The sequence below is a fragment of the Homalodisca vitripennis genome, chromosome 3, assembly GCF_021130785.1.
Source record: "Homalodisca vitripennis isolate AUS2020 chromosome 3, UT_GWSS_2.1, whole genome shotgun sequence".
NCBI lineage: Eukaryota > Metazoa > Arthropoda > Insecta > Hemiptera > Cicadellidae > Homalodisca > Homalodisca vitripennis.
In genome coordinates this window covers 55913844-55939920 of record NC_060209.1, presented here as the reverse complement: position 1 = coordinate 55939920, position 26077 = coordinate 55913844, and the positions used below count along the sequence as shown (strand labels likewise).

The following is a 26077-nucleotide window of genomic DNA, read 5'->3' as shown; positions in this document are numbered from 1 at the left end:
AAATTCTAGATTTTTAATAATCCAAAATAAATTATCAGCTATTTACAAATCACCAGAATTAGCTTTACTGCAGAAAGTTTCTGCAACACAATATTAATATATACTAATGCAAGGTATATTCTCTTGTAATGTCAAAAGATTTTACAGTTGAAGCAACTGAGAAGGGGAGGTTTGTGAGGGTAACAGGTTTTTGTTGAATATTTGTCATAGTTATGTGAAACAAAAAACTTACTGAACCTCTTCAAAAGTATGCTGCTAGAAACAAGGACTATTTCAAATGTGTCATCTAAGCTGCAGATAAAATTGACGTGTTTTGCGACACTGACGACTTGCTGAGCTGAAGGGAATCTGATGGGTCATAATCTGGTTTCAAAGCTAATAAATCCAGAGGGTTAAATCTTAGTTAGAACATATTAATAAAGCAAGGAAAGTTATTTGGATTTGACCTGAATTCAAAAGTTGCATGTTTCACTTATTACAAGAAATTATGAAAGCTTTGAAGAAGGTAGTGGCAATATAATAAAACAGTAAAGTAAAGTAAAGATGTCTTATTTTACCAGGCGAAGTTGGGGCTAAGAAGCCCTCTCTAACACAATCAGTCAAGCTGTAGGTAATAAAGAAGCATACACTGATTAAGCACAAACTATGGAGTACTTACAGTTAAATATTATTTGTAATAATTTGACATTCTATATTTGAACAGCTTTACATTTTTAAGTTGTCATAATATGAACTGTTTTCATATAATGTAGAACTCCCTAAAGGAGTTGCTGTTTTCAGTGTTCAGTGCTGGGGTTGTAGTTTAAAATTTAATGTTTCAAATTACCAACAATCAATTGATACATGTCTTGAATTGAAGGTTGTGATAAGACCTCCATAAAATGGCTAGGGAGTGGAAAATTTTCAATCGTTTTAATATTAAAAATTGTATATCTGTATGTGGAATATCTCAAATAAAATAGAATTTAAAATTAGATAAAATATCAACAAGATCTAAGTAAGACTATATTAATCCTTTTGGACAATACAGACATTTTAAATCTATTATATTTTAGTTCAGATCCCTTATAAAATTACTAACACAAATGAAATCATAAAATATTGTGGCCTTGCTGTGAAGAATCATCTTCAGTCAAAAAATGTTGACCAGAACCAGGAATACACTTCTGCAAATGAGTGAAGGAGGAGCTTTATTGTAAATGTAAAAAAAAAACTTGCCTATCTTCCTTACATTCAAGAAACGTCTGATAAATTAAAGAAGATATTAAGGAAACTGTTTATCAAAACTATTCTAGCTGGCTCAAAGATTGAACAAAATGTTAGACTTCATTAAGGTCAAACATGCACAGTGCCTGCTATACTGGTGTTTATGAAATCCCATATAGTTGCGACGGTCTACATTGGAGAAAAAACATTCAATATCAACACAGGCTTGTGAACACATTAGGCACAAAAATATATGATAAGGAGTAATCGACCATAGTAGAATATAATTACAAAACCAAACACGCAATAGAATTAAGCAAGACAAAGGACTTCCAAAAGATCCTTACCATTATCCCAGCATGATAGGTGAAGCCTTAGTAATAATCAAGAAGAAAAGCAATTTCAACAAGGAATGTAGCATCAGATTATTAAAAAGCTAACAGCTTTGATTAAACCATCTTGATCATTTATTGATCAGATTGATAAAGCTCCATCCTCTTCACTCACCTGCCTGTATGTTACTTGATACCGGCCGTGGAAGCCTAATATTAAGATTTTACGTTTCATCTTGAAAACGTATGTTTAGTTCCTCAGATTGGAATGATAAACATTAAATATTTAACTTGTTTCTCTGTTTTGTCTTCATCATTAACTTTTATTCCATACTTGTGTAATAAGTTGTCTACATGGACAGAAAATAGGGACAAGATTTTCTATAAGGAGAGGTGGAGAGAGTTTTATAAATGGAAGCTTTAAGAGAAACTTGGGGTGTATATCTTCATTGTAAAACATCATACGTATCCTCTACCAGACTGTGACAAGGATATTTTAGTTTCATAAACTTATAATACACTCTATACAAAGGATCTCGCCAAATCGTAACCGTGCCATAAATTTAACCTTGTGTACGAGACAGGGAGAAGAAAAGAGTTCTAGATCAAGTGAGGTGTTAAGCTATAAAAACTGTTTTGGCGGTTTTCAATTTCTTTCCTTGGTTGGGTAATTTACTATGATAGTTTACCCTATAGGTAACAACACTGAGTAAATGTTGACTTCCAGCACCCTGTTAGTGTAAGACCACATTCAATTTTGTTGATGTGATGTTTTCACTTTGTTTAAAACACTGAAAAACAAAAATGTTATTAGTTTGTAATCTACATAGTTCTTGAGAGAGAGAGAGATAACGTGTGATATTACATTTATTTTAAAGTAAAGATCTACAACATATTTTATGCAGAAAAATTAAGTTGAAAGTAAAAACTAGCGTCAAATAATGAAGATAAGATAAATAATTACAGATTTTGAAAAAGAGGAGAGCGAGTACCGAAGCCAGCAAAAAGGAATTAAAGATCAGACCCAACCACATATGGCTACAATGAATTCAGAACGCTCAAATCCAATTTTTACAAAAATGAATTAATTTATATTTTAATATTAAAATAAATTTATATTTCTGAATAATACATGTGAAATATAAAATATGCTCAATGAAAATGAGTTAACTAACTTAATTGAATCAAATAATAACTTTACATCAAATGGCACCAAAAAAATGTTTATACTGAAAATTAAAAGTATAGTGTACAGGGCTACAGTACAAGCCTATGTATTATTTATGTTTATAAAATCTAGGTTTAAAATATAAAATATTTAAAAACTAATTTAATAATTACGCTTACCCTGACAATTATCAAAAGAGTGAGGTGAAACACAAATCGGATAATATTTCAAACCATGTTTGTATTTTTAAAAGGTTTTATGTTTTAAGTAATTTAGCAAATTGCTGTAAACTTTTTATGCAGCATAATAGATGCCGGTTTATGTTTGTAGAGTTCTAGTCTTGGCTTATCAAGTAACAGATCTGCTTTCCTCCATATGTTATAACTACGATTCTCACTAATAAAAGTTACTGTAAATTATTTCTAACCACAAGAACTGTTTTATGTGTAATAAGGTCCAAAAGAGAAAAAAGTTTTAGCTGATAAAAATATACGAGTATTTTTACTGAGTCCTTATTATTTAAGCCACACATAAAACCCTTATTTTCCTTTTTTGCAAAATTATGATAGTCAAGTCAAGTCAAAATCTCTTTATTTACATACATAGTCTTCAAGACTAGTAGTGGCATTAACATGATATAATACGTAGTAATACAGTGAAACAATGTATTAGAACTAAAGTAAAAATATTACATTTAATTTTTTGTCTTTATAAACATGGTTGTCTCCAATTGTAAGATTCGTTTAAGGAATAAAACGGTCGTTCTTACAGCCAGGTTTTTAGATTTCTTCTAAAATGAAGGTGGCTAGTTGTCTTTATTTCCTCTGATAGTATGTTCCATATTTTTGCTCCAGTGTAACTCGGTTTCTTCTCAGTGGATGTTAGTCTGTGTACTGGAAGGCAGAAGTTTCTTGCATTTCTGGTGTTGTACTGATGATATTGTACTCCAATGTGTGCAGTTTCAGGTGCATTAATGTAGACATAGGTGGCAGTTTCCAAAGTATAAAGGTTGATGACTGTAAGAATCTTCAGTTCACGGAAAGCTTCTCTACAGGTTTGTCTAGGTGGTAATGTCCCCAGTATTCTGATGGCTCTTTTTTGTAGAGTTAAGACATATTGAATGTTTAACATAATGGTTCCACCCCAAACAACAATCCCATACCGCAGGTAGGTTTCAAAGAAAGCGTGATATGCAGTCTTGGCTGTAGTTAAGTAACTAATGGTCATCATTCTACGCATCACAAATAAACCTGAACTTAGTTTCCTGCAAAGAGTTATCATGGAGTGTCCACGATAAACTGTCATCTATTATAATACCAAGATATTTGGTTTAGGTAACTTCTTCAAGATCAGGGAGTCGCCCTACGGTCTTTCTGTCTCTCCCAAATATTAGTTGTTGACTTTTACTTTCGTTACTACTAAGTCGTTGCCATGACAATACTGAATTGCCATGCTTAGTGCTATAAAGCTGTCTATCTCTAGTTACATTGGGGCAGTCTGACTTAGCAATAGTGCAGTGTCGTCAGCATACATAGTAAATTTACTAAAATCTTGCATGAAATGAGGTAGGTCATTCGTGAAGAGGATAAAGAGAACAGGACCCAAGATTGATCCCTGTGGCACTCCTCTAATGATTGGGTTTGGTTTGGAGCGTGTCATATCTACTTTCCCTTTGTTATTATATTTAATCTCAACCAGTTGACTTCTATTAGATAGATAGCTAGAAAACCAATTACTTGCCTTATTTTGAATTCCAAGAGTTTTTAATTTCTCTAAAAGGTGGTGATGATCAAGACAGTCAAAGGCTTTGCTGTAATCGAGAAGTACAGTAGTAGCAGTCTTTCTTGCCTTCCTCAAGCTGATCCAGAAGGAACTCCACTAAGCTAATCAAAGCAGTTGTTGTAGATTTATCCTTTATAAATCCATGTTGGTCTGTGGTTATAAGTTTATGTTGGTTGATTAAGATGATTAAGCAGTCTTTTTAGTACTAGTTTTTCAATAATTTTGGAGAATGTTGGTAGTAAGGATATAGGTCGATAATTTGCTGGTTCAGTTGTAGGGCCTTTTTTGCATTTAGGATAAACCTTAGCTACCTTTAGTGCCAATAGGAAGACTCCTGAGGCAAATGACTTGTTGGTAATGTCAACCAAAGGGGTTCTGAGCTCTTCTGCACATAACTTGACCAGTTTGGCAGATATGTCATCATATCCTGTTGATGTCTTTGGTTGCAACGATTGAATAATGTTAGACATCTTGCTGCAGGTGGACAATATAAAGAACATTGTTAGGATTTTGCACTGATATATATCCATGAAGACTTGTAAAAAAACACAATATGAGACTGAATATGGGCCAAACAACAATTTTCAGAGTTTCCAAATTAGTGATTTGCATAAGTTTTCTTAGGCATACACTGCAGAAGGAACATTTTATCAGGTCTTTTTTATATGTAGATTACAATTCAGATTTAGGTCTAGATAATAGTCAAATTTCTTTATTTACAAATTCTTCAAGAAAATAGTAATAGAGTCTATAGTCATTCCTAAAATTTAAAAGTTTCTTCACAGCTTGAGAATTGCGTGTGATAGCTGTATAACAAATATTTCTGTTTTGAATATTGTGAACATTTATATAATTTATCTTTGAAGAATTCAGAAGATTGTGATCATCAAAATATTCATTAATATTTTCTAAGGCAGATGAAGCTAAAGATTCAGCAGAAATTATTGGAATAGATGGATTTTACAGAAATGTTGATAATTGTGTTTTCAGCACACAGACATAAAGAGGAATTGTTGGCATATTTCATTAGGACATTTGATAACAAAAGAACAAAATTATCCCTGAAATAGACAGCCTTGTGGAACACAATTTTACTGAAAGGGGAGGTGGTTGTACATTGGTCAAAGTTATTTTTTTTAGTAAATTACTTTCACCATCTGAACTGAAATCTATTTTAAGGTAAGACTTAATTCATACATAAGTTAGATGTTTTATGCGAGGTAATCTAGGTTTATTTAAAAATATATGTCAGGGAAAAATACTATAAACATTATTTTTAAGATTCATAAAGACATTGACAACTTATTCATCCTTGTCTATTAGTAATAATAGATTCAATATATTGTCTTCCTGTTACCACTGATTTATTTGTACAATAACTGCACTAAGCTACATCAATTAAATTGTTTGTTTACTAATAGTCTGTAATTTGATGAATCATTGAAAAATATTTCATGTTTGCCTGGTGTTTAAAGAATATGAAATGAGTGAAAGGTTAGTTCAAAATGTTGAATTAAAAGAGTTTTTGTTAAGTACAACGGGTGTAATGACAGAAGGGATGTCTCATGGTTACAAAGAGAATAGACTCTGTTTGTTTTTCAACCATATCATCTTTAAAATACTTTTTTTAATTTCTCCTGAGATCAAATCTTATTTATCTATCTTGGTGTTTTAAGATTTATTAAAGTTGCTCTTTATGTATGGTGATCAAGAATTCTGCATTTTTTGTTGGTTTTCTTACATTGCAGGAAAAAACAGAAGAATATTTCTAGGGTATTAGAAACGATTTTTGGAAGAATATTCAAATTTTGTATCATGTCAACAATAAAAGAGCATCTTACTCAAAAAATTTTAAGAGGGAACACCCATTTGCAATACAGTTTTTTGGAACAAAAACTGAAAACTTTGACACTATGTGTAGTTTTATATCTTAAAATTGTTTTCTAGTTATTCAAAGTTAATACTGAAATTTAACACTAAAAGAGTTTATGCATTATTTAAGAATATAAGAAAAAATAAATAGTGGGTGAAAATATTCAGCTTTGAAAAAATTGAAAACCCCAGTTTGAAATGTATAATCCCAACATGGACATCAATCAAAACCTGATTGCATTTCTATTTTGAGATTTTCAATATATCCAGTATGTTTTCTTTTAAGGGTGCTTGTAGATCTATTTTCAATTCACTGTCTGAATAGGATATAAGATTTATAATGAGAAATATAAAGTTTTATGTTGAATACCACAAAAACAAATACACTGATAAAAAATTCAGGTTTATGCCAAAATTCAAATTTTTTTTGTTTCCTTTACATTGATGATCAAAAAATGAAGATTTATATCACTTATATAAAATTAACTCTTGGTAGAACTTTTTTTGGGAGCATACCCTTATTACCTATATTATTATATAAAAATATAATGGTGTCTGCCTAATTGTGTGCATCTTATTATTCAATCACGTAAAAAGCAACTGGATCTGTATTGAAATGTGAAGAAAACAGGAATTTTCCGGACATTTGTCATTGTTCGTGATTTTTTTGTATCACTGAACAATGGCAAATGTCTATAAAATTCTGTTTCCTTCACAATTCTCCCATTGTCAAAAACAAACTTCAAATAAAACCGGTTAGTTGGACAGAAAGATGGATTATCTTTTGACCTTTTTACCTTAAACTTTTTGGGGTTCTTCTTTAAACCACAAGAAACATGTACCAAATTGTTAGGGTCTATGACCTTTCTATCAAGATTCATCTCACAGACTTACAGACGGACAAACATACGGACTGCCTTTTGACCTTTTAGCCTCATAATCAATAGCTATCTTCCTTGGACTATGAGACTTATGTACCAAGTTTTATGTCTCTAGGACTTTTCTATGAAGTTTTATTTCACAAAGCGATAGACAGATAAATGAACTGACATTTTAATGGACATCCTTAGAGTTCCTGGTTAACATATCTATTCCTATCCCTTCAGCTATATCCCACTGGTCTTAAAAAATCATTTTTGGCTCAATCAAGAGATAGTTTCTACAAATTAATGATATTTGGCATCCTGTAGTTAGTTATAAATATTGTCCATGCACTATTAATGTGTTTTGTTGTAGGGCGGATTACTGGAAATCCCAAGCAAAGAAATTCTGTGACTTCTGCAAATGTTGGATTGCTGACAACAAACCAGTATGTACTTTAAATTAATTAAACACTTTTTAAATGTTGTAATAAATTTGATATTGATCTAAAATGTGGAAAGTGGAACATCTATACTCTACTTGTATTGTACAGCTGGAATACGATTTGAATATTGTTTAAAATAAGTAATTACAATTGCCGAATTTCAGTGCTGTACCAAATACGAATGACTCTACTTGTATTGTACTGCTGGAATATGAGTTGAATATTGTTTAAAATAAGTAATAACAATTGCCGAATTTCAGTGCTGTACCAAATACTAATGACTCTACTCGTATTGTACTGTTGGAATATGAGTTGAATATTGTTTAAAATAAGTAATAACAATTGCTGAATTTCAGTGCTGTACCAAATACGAATGACTCTACTCGTATTGTACTGTTGGAATATGAGTTGAATATTGTTTAAAATAAGTAATAACAATTTCCGAATTTCAGTGCTGTACCAAATACGAATGACTCTACTAGTATTGTACTGTTCGAATATGAGTTGAATATTGTTTAAAATAAGTAATAACAATTGCCGAATTTCAGTGCTGTACCAAATACGAATGACTCTACTTGTATTGTACTGCTGGAATATGAGTTGAATATTGTTTAAAATAAGTAATAACAATTGCTGAATTTCAGTGCTGTACCAAATACGAATGACTCTACTCGTATTGTACTGTTGGAATATGAGTTGAATATTGTTTAAAATAAGTAATAACAATTTCCGAATTTCAGTGCTGTACCAAATACGAATGACTCTACTAGTATTGTACTGTTCGAATATGAGTTGAATATTGTTTAAAATAAGTTATAACAATTGCCGAATTTCAGTGCTGTACCAAATACGAATGACTCTACTTGTATTGTACTGCTGGAATATGAGTTGAATATTGTTTAAAATAAGTAATAACAATTGCCGAATTTCAGTGCTGTACCAAATACGAATGACTCTACTTGTATTGTACTGCTGGAATATGAGTTGAATATTGTTTAAAATAAGTAATTACAATTGCTGAATTTCAGTGCTGTACCAGATACGAATGACTCTACTTGTATTGTACTGCTGGAATATGAGTTGAATATTGTTTAAAGTAAGTAATAACAATTGCCGAATTTCAGTGCTGTACCAAATACGAATGACTCTACTCGTATTGTACTGTTGGAATATGAGTTGAATATTGTTTAAAATAAGTAATAACAATTGCCGAATTTCAGTGCTGTACCAAATACGAATGACTCTACTTATATTGTACTGCTGGAATATGAGTTGAATATTGTTTAAAATAAGTAATAACAATTGCCGAATTTCAGTGCTGTACCAAATACCAATTATATATATATATAGGTTTAATTTGATTTTATCCTTCTTTAGATATGTTGTATAGATTTCTAAAATAGGCTATTTACTTTAAAGCACACAAATATTTTATAAAATATTGCATTGGACATGTCTTTTTGATGAACATTTTTAGTTTTTGTAAGTTTTTTTTTTATAAGTAATATGTAAAATAAACCTATACATACTGCTATAATCTAAATTTACAGTTTACATACATTTTTCTGTTAGTTAATTTGCTGTCCTGTAATAAAGCAAGTTATTGACAGTTTGAGTTGTCATTGTTAAAATTCTCTTCATAGTACATTAAATAATTTGTTATATTCCTTATTTCATTGCTTATTGAGTAATACAATTACAGAGTATTGGGTTCCATGAGTCAGGGAAGAGGCACAAAGAGAATGTTGCGAAGAGGATATCAGAAATTCGTAAAAACAGTGTTAAGAGCTATCAAGAAGAAGTCCAGGTGGACCAAGAGATGAAAAAAATGGAAGAGGTAAAACTTTTCATTTTATAGTATTTACGTTTTAAACTTAAAATATTTCCAGTCAATTAATTAGATAGTGAATGTTTAATTCCTCCTACTTAAAAAACTGAGCAGCCATGGTGTATATGGTTATTGGTAGACACCTATCTAGATACTCGCCGGTACACCAAAGTTGTGTCAAATTTAGCCAGTTCACTATCATTGGTTTAACAAGCCACTTATGTAACAGCTCTGTATGTAAAGGGATAGTCAGGGGATTTCCAAGACAAATCCTCTAAAACTGTAATAAAGGTAATGAATGATTTAATAATTTTTTTATCAGTTTAAGGTTCTCCTGATCTCAAAATAAATAATAAACCAATCAGTCAGATTAATTAAGAGTTGGATGGTAGTAATACAAATAATATTAAATCTCATCTTCAATAAAAATCTGATCTGATTGGATCAATTGAAAATAATTATTTGCAAATTAAAACTTCATTCATTACAATACATCCAACAATGTAACTAAAGTTTGTTGTTGACGATGGAAGGTTTGACAGGATACCAGGATTTCGGACATTTGCCATTGTTAATAGTTACAAAAGGTAACCATAATGATGGCAAATGTCCAAAATCCTGTTATTACTGACTTATTGAGTTAATATTATTCTTCACAACTAAAAATGTGTGTATAATTTGATAATCACCAATATCGCAAAAAATTATGTTTTTGAAGTCACCAATTTCATGCCTTATTGTTAGTCTGCAATAATTATTCCTCTTGTAAGTGGTCATTTAAAGGACATTAAAAATATTTTACTTTATTCGTAACACTCTTTTTTCAAGCTCTTGATCATTTGGTTTTTGTCAGATTGTTCATTGAAGGACACCATTGAATAAGTCAAAAGGAAATAAAGTATTTGAATATAATGTTATACTAAACTGATACAAAGACTATGTAACTTATTTCAACACAATAAGAATACATTGTCATTTCTTTATTAAACATACAGGCTTAAATGGTATGGACTGTGAAAATTTAACACATGATCAAGTTTACACAACTAATTTAGATAAACCAATAACTAATTTTTATTAAAACAAGATAAAAACTTTATTATCAAGAGCTAGTTCGGTTTTTTTCTTTTGTGAGCAATGACGAATAAGACGTCATATAACAATCTTGTCATTTCACTATTTATCTCTAGTCAGTAACAATGATGAACTGATCGACAATGATGTCTGCCGCAGTCTATATGTTACACTATTGTACAATAACTATCTAGCTCAGTTGTTGACACCTTCACTGTGGTTCTATTTTAATCTGATTGTGCTCTGTAAGATGTCTGCCACAGTCAATATGTTACGCTATTGTACAATAACTATCTAGCTCAGTTGTTGACACCTTCACTGTGGTTCTATTTGAATCTGATTGTGCTCTGTAAGATGTCTGCCACAGTAAATATGTTACGCTATTGTACAATAACTATCTAGCTCAGTTGTTGACACCTTCACTGTGGTTCTATTTGAATCTGATTGTGCTCTGTAAGATGTCTGCCACAGTAAATATGTTACGCTATTGTACAATAACTATCTAGCTCAGTTATTGACACCTTCACTGTGGTTCTATTTGAATCTGATTGTGCTCTGTAAGATGTCTGCCACAGTCAATATGTTACGCTATTGTACAATAACTATCTAGCTCAGTTGTTGACACCTTCACTGTGGTTCTATTTGAATCTGATTGTGCTCTGTAAGATGTCTGCCACAGTCAATATGTTACGCTATTGTACAATAAATATCTAGCTCAGTTGTTGACACCTTCACTGTGGTTCTATTCTGAGACCAACTAGTATCAATCTGACATCTTATAGTGACCATCTAAAATCCAGTATAGGTTTAACTGGAAGGTATAAACTAACCAGAAGTGTACCCTCCTGGAAACACACGAACAGTTCATTATTCTTACAATACTAGAATTTCAAGCTATTTGTTTTCAGAACTCCAGTAAATAAATCAATAATTAGACATTCTTATGAATACATGTGAACAAAATATTTCAACCAATTGCATGATAAAGTAAAATAACTCTAGCAATAGCAAAGTATTTGTGGAAAAAATTGAGGAGTTGGTTATTTTACAATTTAAATGTTGACTTTTAAACAATGTTCTAATATATATATATATTGTTAAGATTGCAAGTAATGTTTATTGATTTAATTTTATATTTTAGTTAATGATAAGTTAAAATAAGCAAAGGATGAACCAGACTGAGCAAAGCACCTTAAAATGACGATTAATATCTATCTTATTGTGCTGTCATGGCTGTAATTGAAATTTCTTGACTGTGTAAGTTCCAAGTTTTGTTTTTGTCTTGTAGTGTATTTTCATTTGTGGAATAAATAGTATTATTATTGTTAATTGTTTTAGGAAGCTTTAAAGGCGTATATGAAAGACTTACAGGAAAATCCAGATTACACTTCTAAAAAAATACTTGAAGAGACTGAGAGGCGGAAACAGGAGCTAAAGGAGTCAGTGAAACAAACAAAAGGATCAGAAGAATCACAAGAAGCAAAAGGAGAAGAATCTCAAACAGTGAGTGCTGCTTCGACAAGTAAAGTTTGGTATGAAGCAAAGTCGGATGAAGGATATACATACTATTGGAATACCAACACAGCAGGTATCTTACATGCACTGTGGCAACATAAAACGTTCACCCTTTTATATTTCATTTACATATCTAATAAATGGTACTCATATGGTGAAACTCATATTATACAAAAATAAAGCATTAGAATTAACACTTTCAGGCCCGGCTACACCACTTGTACCAACAACACCGGTGTCACAAACATGCTTTTTTTTCTTTCACTTTTGATAATTTATCTTACTTATTAGTAGGAAAGAATCTCAATGTGGACTTTGGCTTTCAAAAATTGAACCCAAATTATTGTTTTATTAATATTATATATTAATAAATTAAAAACTATTATGCAATCAGCTGATTTATATTTCTGTCATTTTGCGAGACGTTTCACTCAGTATAATTCGAGAGATTGCTGGACTTGTGTGTGTGTGATGTGTTCTATACTATTTTCACCTTTATGACAGTGAATTGGTTATTTTGTTATGTTTATCTGAATGCAAGCTCACACCTCCATCCTCCTACAATCCACACAAATACATGTATTCTTTAAACAAATATAAGTGTAATGACATTTAAACTACAAATACCATCTTCTTCCGTTTTACTGTGTTTTCCCGGTAACCTGACTTTTTTGCACTCTCGGCCACCTACATTGGGCCGAGTTTGTGGAACTCTACTGCAATACAGTATGTCTCAGTTAGTAAAATGACATTAGTTGGAATCAGTAAATACTTTGTGAGTAGTATATCATAAAAAAAGTAGCATTCTTTATGTTTTTTGGTAATTAATTAATATTTGAATGGGGTTCTTTTTATGCCAGTGGCATTTAAATTGAGGATACTAAATGTTTTTAAGGGAAAATGGTCCAAAACCACATACAAATATTTATTGTCCTTCCCGGGAATTGAATCCGTGATCTCTTAGTTAGAGAGCCGCAGCCTTACCCTACGCTACATATTATTAATAATAAAATTGCTAGATAATCAGAAGTTTCATAACAACATGAGATGTTATTGAAGCATGGATCTCCACACTATGATGCCACAATATCATGTCATGTTATGTTTCATATAATAAAATCTGTTTTATTAATAAAAACCATTTATTTACTAATAAATTGGTGAAAATTAGTATAACTAAGTACAAAAATCGATTGAAACCCATTAACAATTTTGTGATGCGTGGAATAATGAGTTAAAGTAGAGTGAGGAAGTGGTGTATTGATTTTAATAATTGCAACACGAATGTTTACAAGGTTCATAGTGGTCGGCCTAGTCTGGTTATTGAAGATTCGGTGATGTAAATAAATAAAAAATTCATGAAAGTCATTGTTTTACGAGGGGGTACCCAAAAAAAACCGGAATTATTTTATAAAAATTATATATTATCAAATTTTTTACAATACAACCTTATCTCCTTCAAAATAATCTCCATTACAACTAATACACTTGTCCCAACGGTATTTCCATTGATCAAAACATTTTTTGAAGTCATCTTTAGAAATGGCTGCAAGTTCGAGCTTCGTTTTTTTCTTAACCTCTTCAACGCTGTCAAATCGTTGACCTTTCAAGCCTCTTTTCATGTGTGGAAATAAAAAAAAGTCGCATGGAGCGAGGTCAGGCCGTTTTTGGCTAAAAACTGCCTAACTGAGATGGCTGTGTGTGCCGGTGCGTTGTCGTGGTGGAAGAACCAGTCTCCAGTCTGCCACAAATCGGGTCTTTTCTGGCGAACACTGTTGCGCAATCTTCTTAAAATCTCCAAATAAAATGTTTGGTTGACAGTCTGACCTGGAGGAACAAACTCAGAATGAACAATGCCTTTAGCATCAAAAAAGCAAATCAACATGGTTTTTATGTTTGATTTGACTTGCCGACATTTTTTTGGACGAGGTGAAGATGGCGACTTCCATTGGCTTGACTGTTGCTTCGTTTCTGGGTCATAACCATAGCACCATGACTCATCACCAGTAATTACCTTTTCCAGAAAATCGGGATCATTTTCGAGATGATCTTTCAGAAGGCGGCAAGTTTCAACTCGATGTGCCTTTTGATGGTCAGTCAGAAGTCGAGGAACAAATTTGGCAGCAACCCTTTTCAGTCCTAAATCTTCTGTTAAAATTCTCTGAACCGAGCTCCAAGTTAACCCACTACTCTCTGATAGTTCCTCAATTGTCTGTCGACGGTTGGTGAGCACAAGTTCACGAATTTTCTCAACATTTTCGTCCGTTCGAGAGGTTGATGGACGTCCAGAACGAGGTTTGTCTTCAATCGACATGTCGCCATTTTTAAATCGAGCGAACCACTCGTAGACCTGAGTTTTCCCCATAGCATCATCTTTGTAAGCTGTATTCAACATTAAAATAGTTTCTGCAGCATTTTTACCAAGTAAAAAACAAAATTTCACAGCTGCACGTTGTTCACTTAAACTTGCCATGACAAAAAACGAAACAAGAACAAAACAGGGTTAGCGAAAACAGTCACTACGAACGAACAGAATGCACTAGGACAACGGAACTGGGGTCACTGAGCTCGCAATGGGTTGCGCGACACACGCCTAGCGGCAGGAATGTGTACTACACGCTGCCGGCTGCCAGCAATACAATTCCGGTTACTTTTGGGTACCCCCTCGTATGATCACTGAACTTTAAATGTGACAAGCTTGGCTACTGCACATTTTGTGCCTTGTGTGAACTGTTCATAAGATTGTATCACTAAAAATTCTAAGCCTAACATGAGTAAGCAAAATGAACAATTATGAGTTTATAGAGAAAGTCAGGATCAGCCTGTTGGAGTCCTTTAGACTCTTGAAATAGTACAATATTACCTTCCAGACCCATGGTAAATTGCAATACCTGTATAATTATATGCTGCACATATTGAAGTCAAGAGTTGTTGTAGATGGTTAATCTACTTAATGAGAAATTTAATAAGATTAACCAGAGACAGAGATGTCTGGAGGTTCCTGTGCTTTTTGTTCTGTAGATAATTAAACAGGTATTTGAAAATATCATGAGAAGTACATTTGGTTAAGATACTATAAACAACAAGAACACTAATTATTATTAAAAATAAAGAAACTAATAAACACAATGACAATTATTGTAAACGATTGAAAAAACACTAGAAGTTTTCAACATATTGAAATCAAAAAGTAAACTGTACTGTAAAGAGGTGAGCCTGTTTCAGCTGTAAACATGTCAGAATTTCTAAACTTTTGGAGAAATGGCAATGAACTAATGGGATATTTCATGTATTCAACATTAAAGAAATTCAAAAGTTTTGATTGTACCTGGACGTTTATGCAAATATTTTTAGCTTGTAAACAAAGAAAATAAACAGAAGGTAAATGGTTATTAAAATTGAGATTAGTATTTATATTAATTTGTTTGTTGTAGAATCAAAATGGGAACCTCCTGAAGAAGGTTTTGTTTCTATTAAAGAACAGGAACTACAGAAAGAAGAAACAAAATTGAAAGAAGAAATAAAGAGAAAAAAGAAAGAGGAGAAGGCTAAAAGAAAGCAAGAAGAAATTAGAGCTTTTAAAGAAAGGGAAAATTTTAAAAAGAAAAGAAAAAATGAAAATAAGGATGATGAAAAAGAGATTGAAGCTGACGTTCAAGTAGGGCCAGCACCGAAACCAGATCCATATGGAGGTTGGACCATCATAGAACCAAAGTAAGAGTTTTGTTCATATTTGTTATCATTTTTACTGCTTTATATCATAAAATGTTTTGTATGAGTAATTGGTTGTTTTGTTTAAGAATTAAACATTTTTAACAAGAATTGAGCATTTTACCAAGTATGAGCTCACGTGTCACTGGCAGGCAATGTTTGCTTTATGAAAATGATAAGTTACAACCTTTATTAAATAGAGTTTAAATACAAAGGATGTTTGACTGAATGTGCAGTACTCATTATGTAGGAACAATGATATCACTAAAATGACATCAGTATTTATAAACCTCTTCACTTGCTAAAATGCAGTTGAAATTCCTCTTACCACAGTCTGTACTTCCAAAATTCATTGGTTTATTATTTTAAAGGTATGAACTTAGTGCAACATTAATAAAATCCAAATATCAGTGTTCAAGAAGATGCACATTTCGTAAACGTGCTATATCAATGAAATTTGTAAATAACTACTTAGATAAATTTTTGTATCAGAGACATCTTCTTTGTCTCAATTTTACATTAAACACAAATTTAGTTTTGGTCATACAGGGAGGTACAATGTTATAAAATGTATGGCTTGTTTTATTTTTTCATATATTTACCAAAATCCTTACTGGCTGTTCCAATATTATCACAACTTTAGAGTTATTATGAATTTTCATATTCTTTGGGGATTATTAATAACACACTCAACAACAAAATGGAGGGGGGTATTTAAAAACATTTAAAATGTGATGACCATCTAGCTATGCCTCAAATTAAAGATCTCGGTGGAACAAAACAAACACTACAAAGAAAAACAATTTATGACCACTCTATCAAGTAGGAGCAGTTTAAATAAAGGTACAATTGTTATTTAAATGGATATAATGCTAGTTTAAGTCAACTATGACATCTCTAATTTTCACTATTACTCTTCCATTATGGAGTACTATAAAATGGATATCACACAGTAGAATTAATATATAAAAATATTTACCCTCTCAAAAAATTGGGAGATTTCAGGGGTAAGTATAACATTTTAATAGTAACCACATAGTGTGACACCTCAATTTAAAGATTATGATAAAAGAAGAAAGGTGAAAATTGATATCATCCTACATTTTAGAGTCCAATAAAAATTAGAATTTTACCTTTGTTCAAACATGTGTTTTAAAAAATTAACAAAAGTAATTAGGTTTTTCTAATTCCGGACAGAGTGATAAAAAATTAGTTTTCTTGATGTTGTTGGTTTCGTCTCATTAACTTGAGATATCGCTGTCAATGAACCATCCCATGTAACATTAATGGGTTTTCCCTACCCATCTATTTTGGATGGAGGGATATAATTAACCAAAAACATCCTTGTTGGTGAAATTCCATACCCACAGAGAATTTTCAAGTGTTCATAAGTGACGGTGGGGAGGCAGATATTTGGTACACCCAGTAAATGTTAATCCTAAAAATCAATTATATATTAGGGTAATCAAACTTTTGATTTTTTTATTTATATGTTTTATTTTTGTAAATGTGTAAAACAATTACAGTTAATCTGAGATCTTAATTATTGAGATACACTATTATGCAAAAATGTAGCAATTTATCTTAAGGGCCGGGTATAGTGAAATTATCTTGAGTTTAGTAGCATATTTGAATCTTATCTTTTTACTATAATTAGTAATTGTAGATATCTAATTTTTAACGTTATATTAAGACACAACCAAACAATTTTTAGTTTTTTTTTTGTAAAGTATACTTTAATGATATACAGTTTGAGATTTGTAATAAACCAATAAAAATAATATTGCAAATCTAAAAAGACATCTCCCATAATTCTGATAAAAAAATTAAGATGGCTGCCAATACAATTGGCTCTAGATAAATGTTAAAATGTTACTTAATATTGTATCTTAATAATTTGAGACGTTCACAATCATTGTATTTATTATAAACTACAGAAAGTATTATAATTTTGTTTAAAAATAATATTTACTTTCGTTTAGTAGGACTTATTTTCATGAAACATTCATTTATTATTTTGTCACTATAATTAAAAGAGTTAGTATTGAAATAAATGATGTAGATTGTATCCATATTAAATATCTACATTCTAAAAGTATTTATTTTTATATATTTATCATGTATTGTTTATGTAGGATCGATGAACCCCTTGATTTAGAGTTGCCTCAACAAGAATTTGTGGCTGTCAGAATACCTGAGTTGACAGAGCCTGAAGTGAAATTCAAGGAAAAAACATTTTCAAGTTTGAAACATGATGAGAGTGAGTTCGGTGCAGTCAAGAGGAAACCTGAAGGAGGCTTCAAGAAACGCAAACTGAACCGAGGAAATATGCGTCAGAAATTAGACACTGATTAAAACATTTAATACTTTTAATGTAAATATGAATAATTATATCAATTTTCTTAATGGTTTTGTCTTATTTTACTATTCTCCTCAATCACATCAAGAACTTTTATGGCCATAAAATCACAAATCATTAAAAAAGCTCAATCACAGCTTCCATTGATAGCCAAATCAGTTAAAAACTTGTATCTCTCTAATGAAATTTATTTTTCAAAATGTACAACAGAAAAGCCTAGTGGCACACACTACCACACCAGAAATAAGAACTGATTAACTGACTTTATTAAGGATAATATTTTTTTGTCATGTTAACCCAAATGGCAATTTAACAATAAAAGGCAATTTTGCAAACTGACTTTTATTACTAAAAAAAGGCTTCTAACCAGCTAATCCATAGTACTACAATTACCCATTTTATTTTGATCTGTGAGAGTGGCGATTAGACTAGCGGAGAAACAGCGAAATAGATACTAGTACTAAGTTCACTAGTTGGTGTGCTCATGCTGATTGGCTTACATTGAAACTGTTATGCAATATTACAAACTACTGATACTCATTGGTCTTCCTTTTTAAAAAGTGCATGGCTCCTTCTATCAAGATTTTACTTACCTACAACAATTTTAAAAGTCATCTTCACAAACAAGTGTTGTATCTTAATTTTCATTAATGTAAAAAACCTTTGAAAATTTTATAAAAAAGTCATTAAGATAATTTTTAGCAAATTTTATCTTAAAAATAAAAAAAACTAATTATTTAGTATTTTTTGTAAACAAAATTGAGTAATAAATAAGAGTGTAATAAAAAATTGGCACTTTTTGTTTATGTTTTAAAGTTGCTACGGATAATAGATCTTGTGATTGATATATCAATAAAGATATTTATTAATGAAACAAAATTATAATGATTTTTAACGTGGCATTTTTAAATAACATTATTGGTTAATTTGGATTACAACAAATTTTCCAGTGGCTAAATTTCAGTGTTGTTAGGAGACAATAATTTTATTATTGAAACTACCCTGGCTCTCTGTGTTCTTGTAATTAATTTCTAGAACCCTGCACATAGCTCATTACTTACACTGTTATACTATTGATTACAGAAATTTGTGTAGCTCATCAAATATGCAGGATTCAGAACTAAAATGGCCATCATTTTCGTTGGGTCATACAATTTGTTTTTTTGTATATTAATGTTCCCATTTTATCAGGACCTTTAAAATGATTTCATACAGACCCCACACTTACATTTAAGAATATTCATATACTCTTCAGTGATCGAAAGGGGTCAAGAGTTGCTGATTGCACAAAACAGTATATTTTGATGTACCAAAACAGTATATTTTGATGTACCAAAACAGTATATTTTGAAGTACCAAAACAGTATATTTTGATGTACCAAAACAGTATATTTTGATGTACCAAAACAGTATATTTTGATGTAACAAAACAGTATATTTTGATGTAGCAAATCTGTATACAAAGTTTTCTTGCAAGTTCACACAACAGTATAGAAATTATTAAATGCTCAGGAGGGACTTTGTTAAATCCTGTATGTGTACATATATGTAGACCTTGCAGCAATGAATGGTTTCATCATGTAAGCCAATGAGTTAATTTGTTCACTTATATATTGCACCATGATTTATTGACCTTGGGATTTGACCTTGCCAATCAGTGATGCTAGTATTCCAAATCTTTTTGTTTACCCTGAGAAATATGAACTAGCTATCTGTGTGTAATAGTAATTGTACAGTTGATATTAGGTTTTCAATGTTTTAAGTCTACGTATGGGCTGTTAAATTAATGGTTCCCTCTGAAGAGTGCAAGTAGTATATCTAATACTAAGTCTGTTTTGAGTAAAGTAGCTGTAGTATAATAAGCGGTAGTATAATGATTAATTAATTATATCATTAATTAAGAATCATTAATATTCATGATTATCTAAAACTACTGAAACCAAAATGTCGAATCAAATTACGTTACAGGTACTTCAAACTACAGTTTAGTTTGGCAGTTACTTTTTACTATTTTGAGGGATAAACATGTCCGACACTAAGGGGCACAAATAACACATGTACATCGCCATTATACTTGTGGCCATCACTCAAATACCACACACACGATTTTACTTTTTTATATGTTGGTCACTGACAGCCGAGCAGTATGGTTGTGTTTTCCTTGTTCTCCATGTTATCAAGATGAGTGATTGTGCCGTTTGCGAGGATCCTCTGCCACCTGATGTGAATGAACACGCTGCTTGTTCTCAATATAAAACAAATCTACACTTTGTGTGTGCTGATATTTTAGAAAGCACATGGAATCACATGGGACAAGCACGTCGTGAATCATGGAATTGTAAGAACTGCTCAGGTAAGAGTAAATAGTAAAAATTACTAATGACATTTTGACCAGATTGTACAAAGAGTTTTTGTATAAAATGGAGGATACCATGAAGGCTCAATTTGAAAATATGATATTACGTTTCAGAAACAAATGGGTGAATTTAAGGAGTCTATACAATTTTTTTCTAACAAGATTGATCAGTGCGAGGGGAAAATTGAAACGTACTTGACTGAAGTTAAACACCACACAATTTGCCCAAAACAAAATAATGGTTTAAGAAAATGTGTAGCTGAGTATAAGATCAAAGTTGAAAATATGGAGCAATACAATAGAAATAAAAACATTCAAATTGATAGAGTTCCGGAGTCAGCTAATGAAAGGATGTCTGACGTCGTTGAAAAGCTGTCAGCATTGTCCAGTATACTGTTGAGTTTCGCCACTGATGTGCAAGCAATGCACTGGATTCCAACAAAGTGGGAAAAGGGATCAAAGCCCATTATTGTTCAATTTTCGAGCAGACAGACTACAGATGCCCTGCTACATAAGTGGAAAATTTTAAAATAAAATCCACAGACTTTGTTCAAGGTGTTCCAGAAACAAATGTTTATGTTAACTCACACTTAACACCCCATAACAGTTGTTATTTCGTGCAAAGAAACTCAGGGAACATAATTTGCATTTTGTCTGGACTGTGGAAGGCAAAGTTTTTGTGAAAAAGTCAGAGAACGATAAAAAGGTTTTGATCACCTCAGCTAAACAGATTGACAGACTACTTTCTAACTAAATTAGTACCTACATAAATAAATACTAACTTTATGCATTCAAGTGCACAGGAAAATGTAAAAGTTTTCTGTTTGAATATTCGAAGTTTGAAGGCACATTACGACGAACTTTGTATTTATTTAAATACTCTTGTGTTTAAATACAAAATAATAATCCTGGCAGAAGTATGGATAAAATCCGGCAAAGAAAGTAAGTTCAACATCCCTGGATACAACATGTTGCTGCAGCCCCGAGAGTCCAACGCGGTGGGCAACACTGTTATCTATACGAACTGTGACCTTCACTACACACACCTGTTGATTGCGTTCCCCACGGAAGAGATAATCAATGTTGCATGTTGTGTTAGTTGTAATGGTATTCCTACTGATATTTCTCTTTTTGGTATCTATCGAAATTGCAAGTTCTCATTTAAAGAATGTAAGCCTGACTTTGAAAAAATATTAAGTAAAACAATTGATCCATTAATTATTTTTGGAGATATAATGTTTGTTTATTATGATAAAAAGGTTCGGGAAAAGAATATTTAGAATTAATTTCATCCTATGGATTTGAAAGTTTAATAAATGAGCCTACCAGAATATTTAATACCTCTGAGTCATAATCATGCTTTAGTTAGGAATTCAAAAAGTATTAAATGTAATGGTAATAATGTTCGTTTAGGAATTGCAAATCATTTTGCTATTGAACTAAAAATAACAGATTTGAAATATTTCTCAAGCAGTCCGAAGTACTGTAATTATTGATAAGGATAAATTGAGTTAGTCAGCTGAAGTTAGCAAATTGGAATTCTGTATTACAAACTCAAGATGTAAATGCTAGTGTTTCAATATTTGATACAATTTATAATAACTGTTATAATGCATCCTGTTTTTTTAAAAAAGCTACTCAAAAAAAAAAAAAAAAAAAAAAAAAAATGAGTGGATTTCTGATGGGTTGGTAGTTTTAATCAATCAAAAGAACTCCCTATACCAAAGGCACTGCAAGAACAAAGATAATATATTATGGAAGAATGAATATAATAGTATATCTAAAATTGTAAAATGGAGAATTCGAAGGGAGAATAGATGTAATGGTAACTCCCAAAGTTATTGGAATGTAATTAAGAAAATTATAAGAAGTAAAAATAAGAGTACCGGTAGTATTAAAGTAAATGGCAGAGTTGTGGATGTGTTGGGTAATGAGAAAGATATGGCCAATGAGTTTAACAATTATTTTACAAACATTGTTTCCTCTCTTAGATTTAATGTATTTGGATATGACCTTTTTATGGAAGATCAGAATATTTGTAATGTGTTTCTAGACTCATTTAATGTCAGTCATACTAAGGTAATAAATGCAATTAAAACAATGATAAATATGGAAAGTTGTGGTGTTGATGGCATTAGTGTTTTGACGGTTAAGGATGATATTAACGTTTTTTCTCCTTTATTATATAATAGATTTAAGAAATCTTTGGATCAGGGAGTTATGCCAGTTCAGTATAAAACAGCTGCTGTGATCCCAGTTTACAAGTCGGGGATGAATCTGAGGTCTCTTCATATCGTCCAATCTCTGTATTAAGTATGATTGCTAAAGTATTTGAAACAATTAATTATTAAAAGTGAATTACTTAGGTATTTTGATAGTAGACAGGTATTTTCAAATAATCAATTTGGGTTTCTGCCAGGGAAGAGTACAGACCAAGCTGTGAGTAAAGAGTTAACATATCTATAATATTACCACCTCTGTGGATAGTCACACGTATACATTGTCAATATATTTAGATTTCCAAAAGGTTTATGATGTAATTGATATAAATTTACTTATAAAAAATTTCAGATGTATGGTATAGGTGGGCCTGGCTTTGTTATGGTTGGAGTCTTTCTGAAAAGGAAGAAAACAACCTGTAAAAATTAACAACCAGTATAGTGAAACATTAGATCTGAACTATGGAACAACACAAGGTGGGGTGTTACGACCAGTTGTATGTCTTATTTTTATAAATATGTTGAATATGGATCTTAATTCTTCTCTTTTTACATATGCAGACGACACCGCTCTTGTATGTGGGGATTAAAATAGGCGTTCATTATTTCTAAGAATCAATGATGACTTGCAGAAGATTTCTAGGCAAGTCAAAGGCCATGTGGAGGGTAATAAATAATGAAAAAAAAGAAAAATCAACCAAGAGTCAACTGGAAGAACTGAAAATAGGAGAAGAACTCATACACTCGCCAACAAACATTGCCAATCATCTAAACAACTTCTTCGTTACAATAGCCGACAAAACTCTCTCCCAAAACCTAAATGGAAAACCTCCAACACCCATAACTGGACCAAACAGACAACCTCAGATACCACTACTAACTTTCGCAGGAACAAACGAACAAGAAATTGGAAAAATTATTGACACTCTAAAATCTAAAACTTCTGCCGGAGAGGACGAGATGTCATCAAAAATAATCAAAAAATGCAAAAAAGAAATTATCACACCACTCACAGATATAATAAACAAATCACTTACCCAAGGAACATTCCCTAGCCAACTAAAACTAGCAAAAGTCTACCCGAAGTACAAAGGGGGCCCAACAAATGAACCAAGCAGCTATCGGCCCATATCCCTCATTTCAACATTCTCAAAACTTTAGAGCGGGTAGTACTGAATAATCACCTCAAACATCATCATCTACTAACTCCTAGACAACATGGTTTTGTCAAAAATAGATCAACAACAACAGCAATAGTTCAATTAATAGAAACTATCATCAGTAATATGGAAGAAGGAAATATAACCACAAGCATCCTCCTAGACTTCAGCAAGGCTTTTGACTGTCTTGACCACAAACTAATAATAACAAAACTTCTATCACTTGGAATCAATGGCAAGGAACTGGAATAGTTTAGGAGCTACTTAAGTAACAGAAAACAACTGGTTGAAATCACCTACATATTAAACAACACAATCCAGAAAATTAAGTCCGAACAGCTTCTGGTGAATAGAGGAGTGCCTCAGGGCTCAGTTCTCGGCCCCGTCTTATATATATTACTAACCAACGACTTCCCAAGTTATCTTGAGAACTACTGTGAAATGGTTATGTACGCTGATGATACAGCCTTGATTGTAGCAAGCAAGAACAAAGACCAGCTAGACGTTGACTCGTACGTCACTTTTAATATGGCGAAACAATACTGCCTCTATAATGACTTGGTTCTAAATGCCTCCAAAACACAACAGATAATCAACACGCCCAGGCAAAACTACCATGAAGGCCTTCCAGAAGTAAACACAATAGACTCAGGAAAATATCTCGGCATAATCATAGACCAAAATCTATCCTGGGAACCCCATGTGAATAAACTCTGCAATAAACTAAGTAGTAGCCTCTATGTAGTAAGAAGAATAAAACAAATTACCAACCCTCAAGTAGCCATGACAGCGTACTACTCGCTATTTGAGTCTCACATGAGATATGGTCTGATAGCCTGGGGAGGGACAACAGCCACAAACCTCCACAGAGTGCTTGTCATCCAGAAAAGAGCAGTCAGAACTTTGAAAGGCCTTGGACCACTGGACACATGCCGAACAGCCTTCAAGGAACTGGGAATCCTGACCCTCATAGGACTCTACATTCAGGAAACAATCCTATACGCAATCAAGACAGGCCAAACAAGAACAGGAGACAGACACCCCTATCACACCAGACACGGAAGAAACTTCCTACTTGACCAGCACCACCTGAGCCTGACTGAGAAAAAACCATCCTACAGAGGAGCTTTATTCTTCAACACACTGCCCGACAGCTTAAGAAGGCTCCCAGAAAAGGAACTCATCCCCCCACTAAAAACCTGGTTTCTGCAACGTCCATTCTACACTATACAAGAATTTCTGCAGTGGAGGACTGGAACCCATAGCTAACAAACATACACTCCTACATAATTGTAACATAACCACGTGACCTTTACTCTGTTCTCTAGGAATATGAATAATAAAAAATTTCTGATTTCTAATTTTTTGATCAGAAATAGATTGCTTGTATGTAAATAAGTCTAAGTGTATTGCACTTTTTGATAATAATAAAACAAAAGAATATTTGCAAGACATGTTTGAATTACATTGTCACTCCCATCAACATATATATAGCTGTGAATGTTCTAGTATAGAAATAGTTGAGTATGAAATATTTAGGTTTATATATTGTATTTGAAGTGGGATGTACATGTAAGCTATGTAACAAAAAGGTTAAGGAAAATAAACTATGCGCTTCACCATTTGAAAAATTTCCTTGGGAGTGACCAGTCAAAGCAGGTGTATGTATCTTGGTTTGAAAGTACCATGAGGTATGGGATGTTGCATTTTGGAAGTGCATATGCCACTGTTCTAAAACCTATTGTAATGAGCAAAGACATGCATTGCGAAATATATACAATGTAAAATATAATGAAAGCTACCTTTTAATAGAACACAATATTTTTACCTTCACACAGATTTATAAGTACGCCTCAATTATGTACTCGTATGTCCACAAGAGAGTATTTATGTTCAATCTAAAACCATCAAATAGAACTACCAGATCTAATAATTATGCTTAACTTGAGGTACCATTTTTTACCAAGGAATTGAGTAGACATCAGTTTTGTTATATTGGCCCAAAATTTGTTAATGGCTTTGTGAGATTCTTTGGCAATGAGATGATATTTGATAAAAAATATAAAGTTAAAATCAAAGCTATTAACTTTGCAAAAGAATTAGTTTAAATGTGTGTTGAAATTGTACTATATGAAAGCCACACACACACACACACATATATATATATATATATATTGCTTGGACTATTT

General features: G+C 32.1%; 1 protein-coding gene across 2 annotated transcripts in view; it reads left to right on the top strand.

Annotated features, from left to right (window-relative positions):
- LOC124356904 (calmodulin-lysine N-methyltransferase-like) overlaps positions 1-18200 on the top strand; it is a 40809-nt gene extending 22609 nt beyond the window's left edge. For both annotated transcript variants that reach the window (XM_046808194.1, XM_046808193.1), the window contains exons 2-6: positions 7597-7669; positions 9369-9503; positions 11907-12156; positions 15518-15797; positions 17930-18200. In XM_046808194.1, the coding sequence (XP_046664150.1) occupies positions 7597-7669; positions 9369-9503; positions 11907-12156; positions 15518-15797; positions 17930-18149 (958 nt within the window). In that variant the 3' untranslated portion in view covers positions 18150-18200. The remainder of the gene's footprint in view (positions 1-7596; positions 7670-9368; positions 9504-11906; positions 12157-15517; positions 15798-17929) is intronic.
- The last annotated feature ends 7877 nt before the right edge of the window (positions 18201-26077 follow it).